This window comes from Canis lupus, chromosome 6 (assembly GCF_003254725.2).
Source record: "Canis lupus dingo isolate Sandy chromosome 6, ASM325472v2, whole genome shotgun sequence".
NCBI lineage: Eukaryota > Metazoa > Chordata > Mammalia > Carnivora > Canidae > Canis > Canis lupus.
This window is the reverse complement of record NC_064248.1, coordinates 70,768,349-70,787,718: the sequence shown is the minus strand read 5'-3', so window position 1 is coordinate 70,787,718 and position 19,370 is coordinate 70,768,349. Positions and strand designations below refer to the sequence as shown.

Here is a 19,370-nt window from a genome sequence, read left to right as displayed (position 1 = left end):
ATGGCAACCAACAGACAGAAGGAGGAAGGAGGGGGCGAAGAGAAAGCAAAGCATAAAAAGAAATGTTTTTATTTTGAACCCTAATTATTTGTTAAAAAGATGTGCTTCGTCTAAACAGAACAATGGGATTGGTAAAGCCAACTCTTCTGGATTCCTCTTACAGAAGTAGCTTTCTCGCTTCTCTCTGGAAGAATGGAAAAACGATGGGGCAAGCCCAGAATTTCCCAGCCTCAGCGCTATTGACAATTCAAACCAGATCATTCTTTGCTGTAGGGACTGTCCTGGGCATTATGGAATGTCTAGCAGCCTCCCTGGTCCCTACCGACTGGATCCCAATGGCACTAGCCCGGTCTTGACACTGCAAGATTGTCTCCAGACACGGAAAAAAAGTGCCTCCGGTCAAGAACTACAGTATTTTTAAATTTTTCTTCAGTTCCTTTGAGCTTTCCAACTGAGAGAAAAGACTACTACAGCCAGAAACATGATGTCTGGTAAACCTCCCCCTCCTAGCAACTTTCTCCTATCATGGCATATTTTATTCACTATTTTGCCCAGGGTCGTCTGAGTGGCTCAGTGGGTTAAGCATCTGCCTTTAGTGTAGGTCCTTTGGCTCGGGTAGTAATCTCAGGGTCCTGGGATCAGGCCCAGAGTCGGGCTCCCCGAACAGTGGGAATCTGTTTCTCACTCTCCCTCCCACTTCCCTTCCTCCCCTGCTTGTGCTCATTCTCAATCTCTCTCTCTCTTTCTCTCTCAAATAAATAAATAAAATCTTGGGGCACTCACTTGAGTGGCTCAGGGGTTGAGCATCTGCCTTTGGCTCAGGGCATGATCCCAGGGTCTTGGGATCGAGTCCCACATTGGGATCCCTGCAGGGAGCCTGCTTCTCCCTCTGCCTCTCTGTGTCTCATGAGTAAATAAATAAAATATTTAAAATATATATATGTAAAATAATTTAAAAATAAATAAATATTTTGCCCAGGGGTTCATTTATACCCCTATTTGAGTGCTGTATTTCATATTTTTAAAGATACTGTATTTATTTTTTTTTAATTTTTATTTATTTACTTATGATAGTCATCAGAGAGAGAGAGAGGCAGAGACACAGGCAGAGGGAGAAGCGGGCTCCATGCACCGGGAGCCCGACGTGGGATTCGATCCCGGGTCTCCAGGATCACGCCCTGGGCCAAAGGCAGGCGCCAAACCGCTGCACCACCCAGGGATCCCAAAGATACTGTATTTAAAGAAACAGAGATAAAAAGAAGCACAATTCTCACAACAGAAAGTCATTCTACATGAATCCTTCCTTACCTCCCCAGGGAACCGTCATGAGAAGCAGCCAAAAAGTAAAATAGCAAAAGCGAGAATAAAGACCACCTCCAGAGGCAAAGAGTAGCACACAGCAAGGAACGAAACATTATTTCTCCCATCTAAAAAAAAAGTCTGATTTTCCACTGCTGCTCCCACTCCGGGCCACAGCACCTTTCCTCTGCTCCCTTCGCAACAATGCCCTTAAACAGAGCTCAGGCAGCTGTCGCCAGTCCTCCTCCCATCTCTCTTAACCTCGTCCATGCGGGCCATCGCCGTCCATGAAGGCCACCGCGGTCTGTGCAGGCCACCGCAGTCCATGCAGGCCACCACAGTACATGCAGGTGATTGTGGTCTGTGCAGGCCATCGCAGTCCATGCGGGCCATCGCTGGTCCATGCAGGCCATCGACATCCATGCAGGCCACCACCATTCATGTAGGCCATCGCATTCTGTGCAGGCCACCACGGTCCATGCAGGCCATCGCCGTCCATGTGGGCCATCATGGTCCATGCGGGCCATTGCGGTCCATGCGGGCCATCGACATCCAAGTGGGCCATCATGGTCCATGCGGGCCATTGCGGTCCATGCGGGCCATCACCATCTATGTGGGCCATCGCAGTCCGTGCAGGCCATCACCGTCCATGTGAGCCATCGCCATCCAGGTGGGCCATCACCATCCATGTGGGCCATCGCAGTCCATGCAGGCCACTGTGGTCCGTGCAGGCCATCACCATCTATGTGGGCCATCGCCGTCAGTGCGGGCCATCACGGTCTGTGCAGGCCACTGCCATCCGCGCAGACCATCGCCGCTGCCAGGATGGTGAAACCGCCTTGTCAGGGTTTGCAGTGACCTTTGCACGAATAAACGCAGAGGCCCTTTCTAAGCCCTCCTCTTACTTCCCAGGGGGAAACATTTGGCGCAGCAACTGAGGATTCCTCTTCCTTCTTGTTCTCTCCCCTTGGCACCGGGATCCCCCACCCTCTTGATTTCCCCCTTCCCCACTGGCTGCTCCATTCCAGCTCCCTTCCTGGTTTCCTCCTCTTCTCCCCTCCGCCTTCATGACACAGCAAACCTGGGCTTGGGTCACGGATCTCAGTCCACACTCGCTCCCTAGTGAGTCCCCCATCCGTGGCCCTAAATACCACCTCCGTGCAGCTGGCGCCCCAGATCTGCTCTCCCAGACCCCAGGCTCATGTATCCAACTTCTGACTGGTCGCCTCAGCTTGCATAGCAAATAAACGTTTCCAACCGAAATGTGTCTAAAAGTGAACTCCGGATCCTCCCCACCTAAAGGGGCCCCATCCACAGTCCTCTGACACCATCCGATGACAGCTGCGTCCTCTTAGTCACTCGGGCAGTCATCGTGGCACCCATCGCTCTCAGCCTCCACACCCGGGTAGTTCAGAAGACCCTATCAGCTCCACCTCTGAGACACTTCGGTATCCTTCCATCACTCATGTCCTTCCCTGCTTCCACCCTAAGGGATGCCACCAGCCTCTCAACTCGAACACCGCAAACATCTCCTCACGGGTCTTTCAGTTTCCCTCTCTGCACCTCGAGGATATTCTCAACACAGCGGCCACACCAAGTCTGTTCAAACCTAAGTCATGGGACACCTGGGTGGTGTAGTGGGTTGGGCGGCTGATTCTTGGTGGCCGCTCAGGTCACGACCTTGGGGTCCTGGAATCCAGCCCCACGGCACTGAGCTCCTCGCTGGGCATGGAGCCTGCTTAAGATTCTCCCTCCCTCTCCCGCTGCCCCTCCTGCTCGTTCCCCCCCCCAAAAAATTAATAAATCTAAATTGGGAACTGAGCTCTATTATAGATAGATAAATCGATCGATTGATGTATAGATCTGCACTTACACAGAACATCTCCTTACAAAGAGTAAACTTGGGGCACCCCAGGGGATTCAGTCATTAAGCATCTGGAGACTTCCGGCTCAGGGCATGATCTCAGAGTCCTGGGATCCAGCTCCGCATCAAGGCCTCCAACTCCACACTCAGCAAGGAGTCTGCTTCGGCTGCTCCCTCTGTCCCTCCCCTCGCTCATGCTCTTTCTCTCTCAAATAAATAAACTGAAAAATCTTTTTAAAAAAGAGTAAACCTGATGAAATTCAAGATGCATAAATGTTGACTTTAGATTGCATGTATTTTTGTATATATGTATATATAATAATATGTAATATGCACGTACACATATATGCATGTACACACACATATATACAATCAAGATACAGATATTCACTCATATAGAAAATCCGTTTACAAATAATAATCTTGACCAAATTCCTTACATAGACTCGTGGCCCCTTCACTCACCTCTTTATCATTCCTCTAACAGCTCTGTGAACACTGAGGATGTCTTCTAACTCTAACATGCTGTGACTCTCAGTAGTTTGAAAAAGAGCTGATGTCACAAACACATTGAGTTACAGTATCACTAAGGGCCAGATCCATTCTTAGTTACATAATCCCTGAGACACTACCAGCCTTGCTGGCCTCAAAAGAGAGTCTTGGGGTACAAAAAAAAGGGAGGGAGGGGACTAAACAGAGCCCTGACGCTACCAAAATTCTTAGTGTATTTTCATTATTAATCCTTGGCAAAGGAGCAGACAGTTTGGAGGTGGAAGAAGGCAGTGGGGAGCTTTAAAATAATAATTATTTATTTATATTTCCCTAAATACCATGGCACTTTCTAGTCACAGATGCTTAGGAAGCAGAAAATCACCCAAAGACCTCATTCCCCCCCTCCCACCGCCTGCCAATATCTCCACAGTAGGATCAGACACCCAAGACCATACTTTCCCTGCTAACTGGCTGTCAAGCAACTACCTCCAACAAATGGCAGTTTTTATCACTAATTCTTTCACGCCGCCTTTCATCTGTGAGGTCTGTAATCCATAAGAACAGCCTGATAATGATTAAGTAAAATCAAAGTGATCTTTTAAAAGCCTGTATGCTTTTATTGTTATAAATGCTTCACAAGTGAAAGATCAGTCAAAGGCATAAAGGTACCCTGATTCGAACTTCCTTTGTGATTGAATTAGTGTTTCTTTTGGAAGGCTCTCACATCAGGCGTCCGCTTCTCTCGGCAAAACCATGAATTGGCTGATGTTGTCCCAGAGGCTTTCCTATGCCCCCTTTCCCATCACTCTTCTTTCACGGACTCCTCTCGGTTACCTAGGAGTCCCTCCTGCTGCCTTCCACATTCCGCCTACCGCACACTCATGTTCCAGACTCTTTATAATTCTCCTTCCTAACACTACCATGTGTTTTTCCAAAGACTCAATTTCTTTGAGAGGCTTGCTAGGTGGCTAGCTAACCTAATAATCTTTACCACACCGTTGGATTAGTACTCATTCTCTTCAGAATTGTTTTTCAAGCAGAAATTTCTAGAAATTCTATCAACATCCCGGCGCAAAATGTTGTAGGTATTTTGATAAGCAGTAGGAGAGAGAGGACACTTGAATATAACTAGACCTTTTAGACAAGGATTGCTTTACTTGGCCATAAGGAGTTGAGGTATGTGTAGGGGTTCTGCACAGACACCCCCCCCAACACACACACACACACACACACACACACAACGTGCCACTTTGGCATATGGATTAATTTGAGCTAAAGGCACTTGAACCCCTGTGGGCTCAAAAGAAACTCTGTCCTTCCCTTAACCACACAGAAGAATCTAAATTGGAGGTCCTTCCGAGAAAAACAGTTATTAACAGAGAGAAATTTTATCTGAGTGACCCATCTGTATGGTCTGGCAAACATGTAATTACCAAACATCTGCTCTCCTTATTGCCCTGTGAAATGCATTTCTTTCCTCTGAAATTCCAGACCCCTAACCCCTTCTCCTTACAGAAAGACATATATGTATGTATGTATGTATATATATATACACACACACACCTCATTTTGCCTGTCTTTGGTACTTCCATATCTTTGTGGAGTCCCCATATGTATTAAATTTGGTTTTCTCCTGTTACTCTGCTTCATGTCAATCCATTTCTTTTTTTTTAATTAAGATTTTATTTTTAAGTAAACTGTACACCCAACGTGGGGCTTGAACCCACAATCTTGAGATCAAGAGTCACATGCTCTATGAACTGAGTCAGCCAGGAACCCCATGTCAGTTGTTAGTCCTGTCAGAAGGACCTTTGAGGGGACAGGAATTCTTGCTCCCCAACATATGAAAGCTGTTTTCTCTGAAACCATCCACAAGGATGAGAATGTAACTCCAGCGCAGCCTGGGTGGCTCAGCGGTTTAGTGCTGCCTTCAGCCCAGGGCATGATCCTGGAGACCCAGGTTCGAATCCCATGTCGAGCTCCCTGCATGGAGCCTGCTTCTCCCTCTGCCTGTATCTCTGCCTCTCTCTGTGTCTCGCATGAATAAATAAATAAAATCTTTATTAAAAAAAAGAGAGAGAATGTAACTCCAAACATCTAAGGAGTCTCCATCCAGTTGGCTTTCCACTGCGCCTAAAATAAAATCTATACTCCTGTTTAAAATCAAAAGGATCTGGCCTCTCCCTACTTGTCTCTACTGCATACACTACGCTCCAGCCAAACTGGCCTTCCTATCCTGCTTGAACATGCCAAGTTGCACCATTTTCCTGCCTTAAAACCTGCATTGCTATGTTCTAGTTCTTGGCATGCAAATTAGTCTTCATTTTGGTTCCCACCTCAAATGTCACCTCTTTCAACAATCTCAAGTAATCCTATAATCACTTTCTAATACCTCACCTAGTTTATTTTCTTTAATCCCTATCACTGATTTCACCGAGCCCCAGCCACCTACCCTCTGGTAACCATCAGTTTGTTCTCTATAGTGAAGAGTCTGTTTCTTGGTTTGTCTCTCTTTCTTTTTCTTTTCCTTGGTTTGTTTGTCTTATTTTTTTCATGGTATTGTAACTGTGAAATGTTTCTGTTCGTGTATTTGTTTCCCTGCTCCTCTTAGGCCCCCTACTAATGTATACTCTTCGTTGCCTATCATGTTCATCACCGTGTCCCTCATGTTTTGCACAGAAATTGATATGTATTCAATGCTCAATAAATATGTGCCGAATGAATGCAAGAAGATGAATCCAAGCATAACTTAACCTTTAAATTTAAATAATCGAGAAATCTCGTACTAATATTGGAAGGGGGTCATGGTTAATATCACTATGACTAATGTAACTAATTTATGTTTATAAGACTTTTATTGATCATGGACTACAGCATTTTTCCAATAAAACATTATAAATATTGGATTGACAAATATTCCACTTGCTTTTTTGAAAAGGTGTCCTTTTGATAAGATGTCACAAATGAATGCCAACATTCCTTAAGAAATATTGCCAACTCATCTTATTATTCTGTCAGTGTTAAGAAACTACATTTTCCTTTGGCCAATTTCTAGCTGTTCAAGTATGTAGTATCTATTGCTGGGACTTCAGAAGCCAATGAGCAACTTGCTTGTCACATGCTCCAACAAATGATCTCTTCCTCTATGCAGTGTAGCTAAGCAGAAAAGCAGCTCTCCTAAGATGATAACCAACACAGCACAGAATATTATTATACCTATGGTTTATTATCCTGCAAAGTTTACCCCAGCAGGCTGCCAAAAGAAAAAAAAAAAGCGGAGCAATTTAGCAATTTGGTTCTCTACCAGGCAGGCCCCATTTAGCTAGTTGTAGCTTAAAAGCAGATGTCTGAGAGCAAGCAGTTCAGCAAGCAGCAGTCAGATGCTTTTGTAGAGCTTTTTTCTTAAAAGGAAAAATTGAGGCAGGTCAGTGGGTTACAACTTCCTGGGCTTGCTATTGTTATCTATAAGGTGAGGTATCACCACTAAACCTGCTTTGCTAAAGTGAAACTCCAAGCTTAAAAAAATGAAAAACAAGCATTTTTCCTTCCAAGAATTAAATAAACTGGTTTTAAAAAAGGAAACTTAACATAAGTAGAGAGGGGGAAAAAATACCCACCAGTCACTAAGAGCTGAATAACATAACTTTCCCTTTAAGGAAAACATGTAGCAAAAGAAAACCTTGTTTTCTAAAAACTGCAATGAAATTTCTTGAGACCACACATCCTAGGAAAGCTTGATTGTTAATTCTTCCAGAGGAACTGTTAACACTTAAATGACAAAACTCTATTAACCTCTATTCTGCAATTATGTCACTATCAAATTAAATTTAAGGAAATACGCACAGACCCTATCTTGGCGTCCAAAACAAAAATTTCTTGGTGTTTTTCGGGGAGGGTTGGGGAGACTAAAGAGGAAGTATCTTTTTCATCAAACCTCTTAAACTGCCTCACTTCTCATTAATTTGGTCCTCTTTGTATTTGTGTGTGTGTGTGTGTGTGTGTGTGTGTGTGTGTGTTTCTTCCCAGATCAATTTCAAGGGTAAAGTCATCTCTAACTGGCATGCACTGTAAAACCGTAAAAATCTTTTCCACTGTTCATGGACCGTTTACAATCTGCAAGGTTTGGTGTGGGTATGAAACATATTCCTGCCAGCGGATAGCCTCATCAGCAGTGCTGAAAACCAATCCTTCTGTTTGGCTCATCAGGCCATATGGCTGCATAAAAAGGGAGCTAAACAAAAGTGCAACTAATGCACCTTGTCAATATGAGTTTGGAGTAATTATCTGATATAATGGCAAAGAAACTGCAGATGAATATATTCTCTTAGTCTTTAGTCATCCACCACTGCAAACATACACTAATTCACTGGGAGAACAAAAAAAATCAGATAAATGTCCTTTCTATCTTACAGGAACTAAAATAAAATACAGGGCAACAAAATTATATATATATATATATATATATATATATATATATATATATATATATAATGTGTGTATATAAAACAGTTCAATTATATATATAATGTATTACATATATATTATAGTTTAATTATATATAATGTATTACATACATTATATATAGAAGTATATTATTATGCTATATATTAGTATATCATTGTATAGTAATAATTTATAATTATGACATATCTAAATATATAAGTTAAACATATAATTAAAATTTTGTATGCATATATCACAGTTTCAAACAGAATCCCAGGTGTTTTGTAGTAACATCTTCCTAAAGATTAAGGGTCATGGTGCAAATGCAATCAGCGGTCTGAGTCCCCGGGGCAATTAAAAAGCGAGCGGAAGCAGCGAGGTGAAGTCGCGCCCCCCTGGCGGCCTCCAGAGCGGCGCTGAGCTCCCGCCGCAGCACTTGGCGGAGCAGCCGGGAGCTCGCCCTCGCGCCCCCCGGGCGTCGGGGTCACGACGGCAGCGGGTCCCCGCTCGCAGCGCAGCTCCGGCTTTGCAAAACCCCGAGGCAGCGTAAGCGTCCGCCTCCGGGACCGAGAGGGCGGGCGGTCGGAATCCCACCCTGAGCGTCGCCCCCGCCCCCCGCGGTGCAGACCCCAGGCCCACCGCGGTGCAGACCCCGCCCCCCGCGGCCCCCCAGCCCGAGCGCCCTCCCGGGTCCCCGCTGCCGGGGGTCGCCCCCGCCCCCCGCGGTGCAGACCCCGCCCCCCGCGGTGCAGACCCCGCCCCCCCGCGGCCCCCCCAGCCCGAGCGCGGCGGCGGGACGGAGCGGGCCACCTGCGCCCCCCGGGTCCCCGCTGCAGGTGCCTGGGTCCCTCCTCGCCCTCTCGGCCAGCGCGTCTCGTCCCCGAACTTTCCAACTTCGGAGCCCGCGCTCCCAAAGGAGCCACGGGGGAGGGGGGCGCCGGGCCCCCCCGGGGCGCGAGGGCGCAGGAGCGCGCGGGGAGCCGGCCCGGAGCAGGTGCTGGGAGGCGGGGGTGGGGGGCCCGGGGCAGGGGGAGGCCGGGAGGGTGGATGCAGAAGTTGTCACCCCGGGGATGAAGGGGCGGGGCGGGGCGGGGGGGGGGGGGCTGGGAGGAGGAAGCGGGAGAAACCGAGGGAGAAACTCTGGCACCGCACACATGCATGCACACGCACACGCACATGCACACGCACACGCACATGCACACACACACGTGCACACACGCGCACGCACGGCCTGTTTCCAAAAAGGACGAGCCGCCCCGAGCCCGGGAGCCGGGAAGGCGCAACAGCTCCCCAAGCTCCGTGAGCGGCAGAGCGCCCGGGTGTCGCCGGGTCACCAGGGGCCCCCCGGGGAAGGCGAGCTGTCGCCCGCGGCACCTGCGCGGCGGCCCGGGGCGGCGGCGCGCGGGGGGGGGGCACTCACCCTTGAGGCCGGGGGGCCCCGTCTTCTCGGCCATCTTCCCCCGCCCCTCCCCGGCCCCCCGCGCTCTGCTCCGGCGGCCGCCCGGCTCAGCAGGCTCTTTGTGGCGGTGACGGCATCTGCGCGCTCGCTGGCCGGGTGCGGGCGCGGGTGCGGGCGCGGGTGCAGGTGCGGGTGCGGGTGCGGGTGCGCGTGCGGCCGCGGGTGCGGGTGCGGGTGCGCGTGCGGCCGCGGGTGCAGGTGCGGGCGCCCCTCGCGCTGGCGCTGCTGCGGCCGCGGTGGCTGCGGCGGCGACTGTGCAGGCGGCTGCGCCGCTCGGGCTGCGGAGGGGGCCGCGCCGGGGCCCCGGAGCGCCCGCCCAGACTGACCTCCCCCTGCCCGCGCCCCCTCCCCTGCGCCCCCCCCGGGGTCCCGTCGGAGCCGCCAGCTCCAATCCAACCAGTGGCGGCGCCGTCACCGAGCAGCCGCGGCCCCGCGGGGTGGGGGGCGGGGGGAGCCCTGGGCTCTCCGGGGCCGCGAGGTGGGACGCGGGGCGGCTGCCTGCGGTGGAGCCCGCGTCCTGCAGCCGGCTCTCCTCGGGGTCTCCGAGCCCCCTCCCGGGCTGCAGGGCGCGACGTGGGGGGGGGCGGGGAGGTGGAGGGGGCGCTGCAAGAGACGCGGGCCCCCCCAGGCCGACCAGAACTCCCGCCAACTGCAGGAGAAACTGCACCGGCGCCGCCCCACCGCGCCCAGCCGCCGAGCACCCCAAAAGCATCCTCCGGGGCTCCAAGCCCCAAGCCCCAGCGGACGCCGCGGGCCCCACGCAGAGCCGCGGAGGGCAGAGGGAACCTGGGGGCCGGACCCCCGCGCTCGCGCCCTGAGCATCTCTGTCACCGGGACTCCGGACACGGCCCTTGCGGCTGCGGGAATAGAAAGTTCCAGCTCTCGGGTGTTGGGGGGACCGGGCGGGGCAGGGGGCTGGGCCTCCCGGCCTTGGGGACCAGCGCGTCCCAGGGGCTGCGTCCGGGTCTCTCGCGGCCCCGGGGTCCCGGGAGGAGCTGTCCTCCCCGGGGGTGCTGACCGCGGGGCTCCCGCGCGGGCGAAAGTTGAAGACGCGGCTGAGAATGTGAAGGTAGTGACAGCCCTTAACAGAAGGGCGGGAGGGGTGACCCGTGTGGAGGGGAAATACAGAATCCTTTTTCTTTTTTCTTTACAGGAGCCGAGTTTTCCCTTTTTTCCCTTTACAGGAGCCAAAAGAGTTTTTCCCTTAAACCTACTTACTAAGGCACAGTGATATTAACGCTTCTCCTTTCCTTTCCCTCCCTACATTTCCAGCCTACTCTGGTTATCTAAATGTCCAGTGATTCCATGGAGTAACCACTAGCCAGAGGCTTCCCCAGCACCAGGGTGCTGTAGCAGAAAGAACACTGGAGTCCAAACCCCTTGAGTTTTGAGTTCTGGCCCTGGAACTTCATGGCTCCGAAAACTTGCAGAAGTCCTCTATTATCCCCTTTTCTGGTTTGTACAATATCAACTCCAAGATTCCTTCCAGCTCTAAAGGATGTCCTGAGATTTTTTTTTTTTTTTGCATCGCAAAATCATGACACATTTTTTTCTACTCTTTCTGAATGTGACTTTATATCGTGTATTATCATACTGATAATATATCGTATCATGCTGATAATATCGTGTATATCATGCTGAAGTAAGTAATCCGAAGAACATGTGAAATACCCAACCCCTCTCACAACAAAGGCATGCATTGGATATAAAACACAAATAGCAAGTTTACTTTAATTAGCAAACAGGCCCAGTCTCTGATTTAATTCAAAACTGCTCTGTCGGGGTGCCTGGCTGGGTCAGTCAGTAGAGCATGCCATACTTGATATCAAGGGTGATGAGTTTGAGTCCCACCCTGGGGATAGAATTTACTTAAAAAACAAACTAACAAACAAACAAAACAAAAAACCTGCTTTGTCATCTCTTCAGACTCTTAAGATGTGCATTATACAGGCTTGTAAATGTTCTTAGTCCATTTTATGTGTTCATATTTTAACACATTAGAATAATATCTTATAACTTATTACTTTTACATACTTTATTTCATTTAATTCTGACCACATACTTGTGAGTTTAGAGGTCCAGTTCTGTCTTCCATGTTTTATAGGTAAGAAAATGAGATTCATGAAGGTTCATGACCTGTATACAACTTTCAGGGCTTCTATGCAGCTCTTCTAACTCAATACCAGGCTCTTCACATGATACCAGCCTATGAAATAAAATACTTCTACTTCAGACCAGGGAGAGGTTCCTTTTTTCTATGTACTCCTTCCATGGTGTCAATACTATTCTCAGCAGCGGGAACTCAGAATTTTAGTTGACAAATTATGTCTATGTTTTACACTTGTAGCATTTCAAAGTGTTTTTACATGCATTTTCCTAGTTGAAGATCACAATTATCACAGGAGATCACAAAAGAGGTTTGTTCAGCCCACTGAACAGGTAAGGAAACAGACTCATGGACTTTACACGGACATGTAAAGTCCCAATTACTTTATAGAGTCACAACTTCCAGGCCAAGTGTCTTCTGACTAGCCCATGCTGCATATATTTAACAGTTGCAAAGACAATGCCTATAGGGATCAGTAAGGTAAGATACATGACACAAACAGTATAAATATGTATACTGTCCTTGAGTGAAAGGTAGGGACTGTGCAACAGCCCCAGGTTACCTCATAGGAACGGAACCTAGAGATGTAAGGATTTTGATTTTTCAAAGGAGTTAAGAATCCATATTTCCAGTTAAAATATCTCTGTTGATGTTGCTTAACACATAAAACAAAGCAAAACACGGCAGGCCTAACAAAACACATCTGCCAGTAATACTCCAGCCTATGGGTTGTGTCTCTATGTCTGTTTTCACATCTCATAAATTGAGTTTTATCATCAGAAAGCACAGATTGAACTGAATCCTTGGATATAGTTCTGATTCTGTTGGTATCCACGTGCCCTCAAAACTAGAGATTATCACGATTTTTAATCCAATTAATCATGATTTCTAAAGAGAAATTTCCAGAGATCACTGTTTCTTAATGTCTGGCTGTTCTTGGAGCCACCAATGAGAATAACTACAGTAAATAATTTTTAAGTCACATGTGATTCTGCTGGATGCAAGGAAACTTATACATTTTATTTGATGATGATGATGATGATGATGATGATGAAAACAAGGACAAAGTTGGCCTAATTTCCATTTCCCTTAGAGAAATGCTCTGAATGAATCCTTTCAAAAAATAGCCATGATGCTAAAATGGTAACTTTAGTGAGATGTAGTATAATCATTCTTCATAGATCATTCTAGCCACGTCAAGACTCCCTAAAGAGGAATGGAAGAAAGGAACGCATGTTCCTCATGTGAAAGTAGCAAGTGAGCTCAACAGGGAAAATGAACTTGTCATGTATATTATACTAAAGGCCAAAATGAAAATAGAATTCATACTACACAAAGCATAATTGTCATTAATTTATATGTTACTGCAATTTCAGTAAAAAGGTTGAAAAATATAACCCTCAGAAGAGTGGGGGGGGGGTTGCTGGAATATTTTATATCAAAAGCCTAACTATAAATTAACTACTATAGTTTAGGGGAAATAAAAAGAGAAAACAAAAGCCCCAATGATTTTAATCATGTTAATACCAAATTATGTCAAAAGAATCTGAATTCACTCCACTTTTGAAAAAACATCTTGTATTTTAAAATTTGACATGTAAAAAAAAATCATAATATTCACCTCAGCTGAGGTTTTAAAGGAACCTACAATTCTGTGACTAAAACTAAAAAAAAAAAAAAAAAAAAGGTAGAAAAAAGAGAGGATAATAGGAAGAGAGTGGGATAGTCAACAAGTGCATTAAAAAAAATCTTGAGCACTTACATACTCAAAATCCAATTATGTGAAGAAGTAGGGAAACTGAGTCTGTCTTCCTACCCCTTCCTGCATACCACTGCATACCACTGTGGATGCACGCACGAAGCCTTAAACAATATTTCTCCTCTTTATCTCTGGTAACCAGATTGACATAGATTCATATAATAAAATTTCACCTGAGTTTAAATGGAGGGTCCCTGGAGTGAGAGCTTATAGAATCTTTGTCTCTTCATTCTAATTCTCCCATTGATAACCCTGACCTCAAGAAACCTAATTTCACTTATGCATATTTGAATTGCACAGAGAGACATGAAATTCAGGGACATCACTTAGGGGGCTTAAGTGTAAATTCTAGGTTTCTTAGGAAAACCTGCACAAAAAGATCCCTTAACATCACTAATTTCAGAGCAAACCTCTCCTGTAGAGACAGCTGCCTTACGAATGACACGATCACTACTAGCAATTTCAATGATATCGAAAATATCATGCTCAATTTGTGCAGAAGAAAATTTTATTTAATTTTGCTAAATTCAGTTACTAACCTCTAGAGCCATGCCCCTCCAGAAAGAAGTTAACAGGAAGTATTTTTGCGCCCACAATGACATGTACGCTTATTATAGTTCAATCCCACAGAAACAAAAGAAACAAAAGCAAGCCTTTGGGAGGGCCAAGAAACCCAAAGCTAGGTCTGTGCTCAAATTAACCTAGAAATTCCTTTGAGGGAAGTGCTCCAGACCTGGCCTAAATAAAGCAGAGCATGGATGGAAGGATAGCCGATATCTCATAGAGATAGTTGGATATGTATGACACACAGCTAAACCATCAAGATTTCATGGAATATATATATAAACAACTTAAATAGTTTTGATACTCCAGTTGGCCTACTCAAGGACAAAATCTTCAGTCTGACCTCTTCTAGCTTCTAATTAATCTATTTACCCCTAAAATGTTCAAAAACTGCAGTAACTCCTTCCATTTTAATTCCTGTTTATTACCTTGTTCTTTTATTCAGTCAATCGATTCCCTCTTACGTAAGTGAGCGAGCGATTCACACGTGAAATAAATGACACAAAATAATTAAATATTTCTGAGATATTTTTGTCAACAAGCCAAGTTGTATTTCTCATCCTTTTCTCTTTTCTGTTTATTCTATTCAACAAATATGTGTTGAGTAATTCTACATGCTAGTTACTATTCTGGGTGATTGGTTATAATGTAGTAAAACAAAATGGTCCACACATTCATGGTATTCGCAATTTTATAGGAGAGACAAAATTAACCTGTAAAGTTCTTACGGAAACAGCACATCCAAGGTCCCCAATAGAAAATTCAGGATTGGAGCAGCTCAGGAATTGGTTTCCAAATTCCAAAGTGATTGGGTATGTCATCAATTAAAATTTTCTTTTTGCTTACACAACTCCAACTACATTTATTTGGTTTTATTTACCTTGTGTCTACTAGTGTATTAACATGTACATTATCAAATGCACAAAAAGTTGAAAGTTTTAAATGGACAACTTTAAACATCTGCAGAGACTATTGCTTTAGAGGAACTTAAAGAAGAGCAATGTGGGTGAAGGCTAATATATGATGATTTTAAGCAGGGACAATCTGGTCTAGTTTACATTTTAAAATACTATTCTGATTACTGTATGAGTAATTGGAATAAGTCTAATTAATTAACTAATTAATTAATTATATAGTTTTGGGGTTGGGTGAGAGTTACATGTTTATACTGACTCAGATGTGCTCTGAAGCCCATCTAGGCTTAGAAGCAATGCATTCCATAGCAATGAACACAACTGGCATCCAGATCTTGGTTTCTAAATACCATTGTCCACTAAAAAAGACAATGATCCTTGGAGAAATGAGTCCAGGTCTGTAGCACCCAAAGCACTAGGTCAACCTGGAATACCTTGATATGCCAGAAAGCAAGGAAGTATTCAAAGACTAATGAGACCATACCAAGAGGACAAAGGAGACAACTGGGAGTGGTTGTCTACTGATCAAATGTATGAAAACGTGAACCTCAAAAAGAATAATGATGGCAATAGGTTACGATACATTGAATAAAATAAAATTTATGAATTCACAGTGATATTCAAAAGAGAGAATTTGAGCTATTTCCTTTTTTAAGCATTGAATTAATAAGTATAGAAGAAATGATAGAATTAGAAAATCATCATTTGGCAAGGTCCAATATAATAGCCAAAGATCATCAATAGATGCTAAAGCCTTTGGATAATTGTTGTTGGGAACACGATATTCAAATGGTCTCGAAATATTATTCCATGTATTAGTTACTAATTGAAAAGGGAAATTAATCTGTATAATGGAAAATTTGTGTAGTCACCACCTTAATCAACTAAATAATCAAATTTATCATCACCAATAGTTGAACAATGTGTCATGTGCCTTGTAATGAAACTCAGTAAGTATGCAATTGTCATCTATGTAGTTTTCTTATCAAAAATATTTAACATAAAACTATGGGGTGCCTGGCTGGGTCAGTCAGAAGAGCATATGCCTCTTGATCTTGGTGTCATGAGTTGGAGCCCCATGTTGGGAAATTAATAAAAACGATAATAAATAAACTTTAAAAAATATATTTAACCTAAAACTAATCATGAGGAAGCAACTCAAATAAATCCAAAATGTGCAATTCTATAAGACACTGGACTTTTATTTTTTTTTAAAAAATCAATATCATGAAAATAAAGATCTGTTCTATACACTAAAGATGTATAAACACCAAATGCAATGCATGAAACTTAGCTGGATCCTGGACCAGGGTAGGGAAGGTAAATCACTTATAAAAGACATTTTGGAAACAAGAAAAAGTTAAATATGAACTGTATGTTAGATGTTACAGAATTAATAGTATTTTCTTAAATGCATTGGTGGTATTATTGTTGAGAATGTCCTTATTCCTAGGAGATGTATACTAAAATATTGAGTTGAACATACAAAATGACAATTTCACAAAGTTAAACATAACATTAAGATGAATGCCCTGATGTCTGCAACTTGCTTTCAATGGTCAGGTGGGGGGAAAAAATTAATAGATGATATGTAAATAGGTAGTAGCTAGTGAGCTAGTGAGCTAAATAAGACAATCAGCGCAAAATGTTAAAAATCAATGAATATTGGTGAAAGAACAGAAATGTTCATCATAAAAATCTTTTAACACTTTTATTCATTTGAAAATTTTCAAAACACAAAGTTGAAAAATGGGGGAAAAGTGAAAAACTCAGGCTTTCCCAATTAAAAGTAAGAGTTTATTTAGGGGCACCTGGCTGGCTCAGTTAGTAGAGTATGTGACTCTTGACCTCAGGGTTGTGAGTTCATCAAGCTCCATGTTGGATGTAGAGATTACTTAAAATCTTTTTTTAAAAAAAATGGCTTATTTAGGATAAATCCAGTCTCTTATAGAAAAGTAACCCTCAAAATTTCAAGGTTTTTCTTTCCCCCTCTCCTTTCTCTTTTCTCACCTTTTGAGATCTGGGCACAGAAGTTTATAATATTTTAGTATAGCACACTGCATGTGTTGTCTGGTCTCATGTTGTCCTCTCCAGGCATGCATATGTCTGGCTGATGCACAGCTTGCCTCACCTGGGCTCTGGGCATTGGATTATATGTTCACTGACCACTGCTAAAGAGATCAAGAGTCTGATCTCTTGGCATGGGCAATGCATGGTGATTACCCTCAAGAAACTCAACCATCTCCCCCTACAGACCAGGCCGTCTACATTGATTTTCACTGATGCTGCTCATCTTCTGAGACTTCGCAATATCCTCCATCTGGACCTCAACTTGGAGTTGCCTATTGCCTACTCAGTTACCACTGTGATTCCTTTGAACAGAGACCTCTACTGAGAGCTCCTCTGCTGTGACTTTCTGGCAAGTATGTTAATGCCTGTTTCTAAATTACTCTTTGTATCTCCTCAGAATTGCTCAGCAACCTCTAGATTTTTTTCTGCAATATGCACCGGCCATAAGAAACCAGGTACTGTGTTAATATAATGATGTGGGAAACAAAGGAAGAAGACAGATTATTAAATTTCCTCACTACTCACAACCCATTGACAAGTCCCTGAAAAAGGCACAGTGACCTACCTCTACAAACTGAGCTGCCTCGATGTTCATACTTTGCTAAGCCCAAAAGGCAACTTTAGCCCGACCTCCAGGATCCTATAAGTCTACTTTAACATATAAAAATTCCTTTATAAATTTCCTTTATCTCTAAACCCCCTGAGATACGTGTTGGCAATCATCCCCCAAGCATACGGTCCACCGATATACATCTGAAGGGTCTCCTGACTCAGGTTTTATTAGGTAGTAATAAGTGACCTTTCCCCAACAACTGCTAGCCCCCTCACAGTCCTGGAAACCTTGCTTCTAAAGTTCCTTAGAGACTCACACTATCCTTAACCACCCCCCGCCCAAATTGAAAGTTTATAATGGGTCACTCCTCATGACCCCAACTCAGCTCTTTCTGCCCATAGATCTTGTCCCTGTACTTTGATAAAATCACCTTTTTACACCAAATACAGCTCAAGAATTCTTGGCCATTGGCTTCAAACCCTAGCATCTTTCCTATATCACATAGCATGCTTTTTTAAATTTTGCTTCTGTGGCTACCCCATGTTGGCAAAGGGCTTCTCTCAGAGGCTTGTAACTTCTCCGCCAGTGATGTTCTCCAATGTCCCCAAAAATTATCAACCTGAGATCCACTGTGAGTAAGGGACACTGTCTCATCTCTTGCTCCCTTGCCTCTCACACAAACCCCTTAACTTTCTCTAGCACTTTCTATTTTTCATATGATGGGACTTCACTTGGATACTTGGATAGTATCCTCCATCTTTTCTCCATAATGGCTATTGTAACACTCTATGTTCAAATAACTAAACTTTCCTCTTGGTTTATAAAGGGACACTTTTGGAATTCATATGCCTCTTTCATATTTCAAAAAGCCTGGATTTTAAGATAACAGTTTCACAAGGAACTTGAGAAAGTTGGCCTTGAGATTCAAAATTAAGCAAAGATCCCTTTTCTCTAGGTGAATTATCCCTCCTTGGAAGGAAGGAATGTTACCGATTCAGTGTGTAAGGAACCACAGGACAAATGGTTTACAAAGAATTAAATCTTCTTTGGTTTCCTAGGTAAAAAACATTATTGTCATTAGGGTCACCAAAGGACATTAAATTGGGATTTGGGAACCTGGCTGGCTTAGTTGGTAGAGTATGCTACTCTTGATTGTAAGATCAAGATCAATCCTTAGCCCGAACTCAGGTAGACATTACTTAAAAAAATAAAAAAAATAAAAAAAAAACACTACATTGAATTGGGAAATCTGGGTTCCAGTCATAACTTGTCTACTGATATGACTTGTGACTTTGGATAACTAACATGATAAAAAAAAATAGTAGTAGCAATTACTGATCTTCTGTTATGGTGGCCAATGATGCTGGGTCTTTGATTTATTTTTAGTACTCCTGTCTCAGTCTTCCAGTTACTATTCTAAATCTTCACCATTCCCCTCTAGTCTCTGGTCACAACCTTTTTATGTGAGAAAACATGAATTCATAGCTTAAACTGCTGATGTGCTTTCTGACATATACAGTCACTTTCCCAACTGATACAGTGAGTATAAATACAGTTTGTAGATATGGTGGCAGAAAGTTGGAAAAGTTTCTAATGGCTCCTACTTTCTCTTTGAAGTAGGAGATAAAGTCACCTGCTGAGTTTGAGGAAGTAAAGTATAGGGAAGAACATCTGAGAAGAATAGATGAAATGACATACCTATTGTGGAGAATAGGAGATAGGGATAACTAAGGAAACATTGAAATAATCTCGAGCATTCTTGAGGACAAGATGACGTTTTTCTGTTTTTTTTTCCTTCCAAATTCTAGTCGGTTAGCATATAGTGTAATATTGGTTTCAGAAGTAG

The 19,370-nt window shown here is 44.2% G+C and overlaps 1 protein-coding gene and 1 long non-coding RNA gene across 8 annotated transcripts in view; one reads left to right on the top strand and one right to left on the bottom strand.

The window, feature by feature from the left end:
• SLC44A5 (solute carrier family 44 member 5) overlaps window positions 1–9,567 on the bottom strand; it is a 350,897-nt gene extending 341,330 nt beyond the window's left edge. For 4 of the 7 annotated variants that reach the window (XR_003124439.2, XM_025417966.3, XM_025417964.3 and 1 more), the window contains exon 1: window positions 3,629–3,717. Coding sequence is in view for 1 of the 7 variants with exons in the window: in XM_049111784.1 (XP_048967741.1) it covers window positions 9,519–9,552 (34 nt within the window). In the remaining 6 variants the exon portion in view is untranslated. Of the gene's footprint in view, window positions 1–3,628; window positions 3,718–4,324; window positions 4,496–9,518 lie in introns of those variants that run through there. The other 3 variants (XM_049111784.1, XM_025417965.3, XM_025417968.3) reach the window with 3 other exon arrangements.
• A 1,102-nt stretch (window positions 9,568–10,669) lies between these two features.
• LOC118355020 (uncharacterized) overlaps window positions 10,670–19,370 on the top strand; it is a 28,391-nt gene continuing 19,690 nt past the window's right edge. The window contains exons 1-2 of the long non-coding RNA XR_004816612.2: window positions 10,670–11,012; window positions 17,156–17,324. This is a non-coding gene — a long non-coding RNA (uncharacterized LOC118355020). The remainder of the gene's footprint in view (window positions 11,013–17,155; window positions 17,325–19,370) is intronic.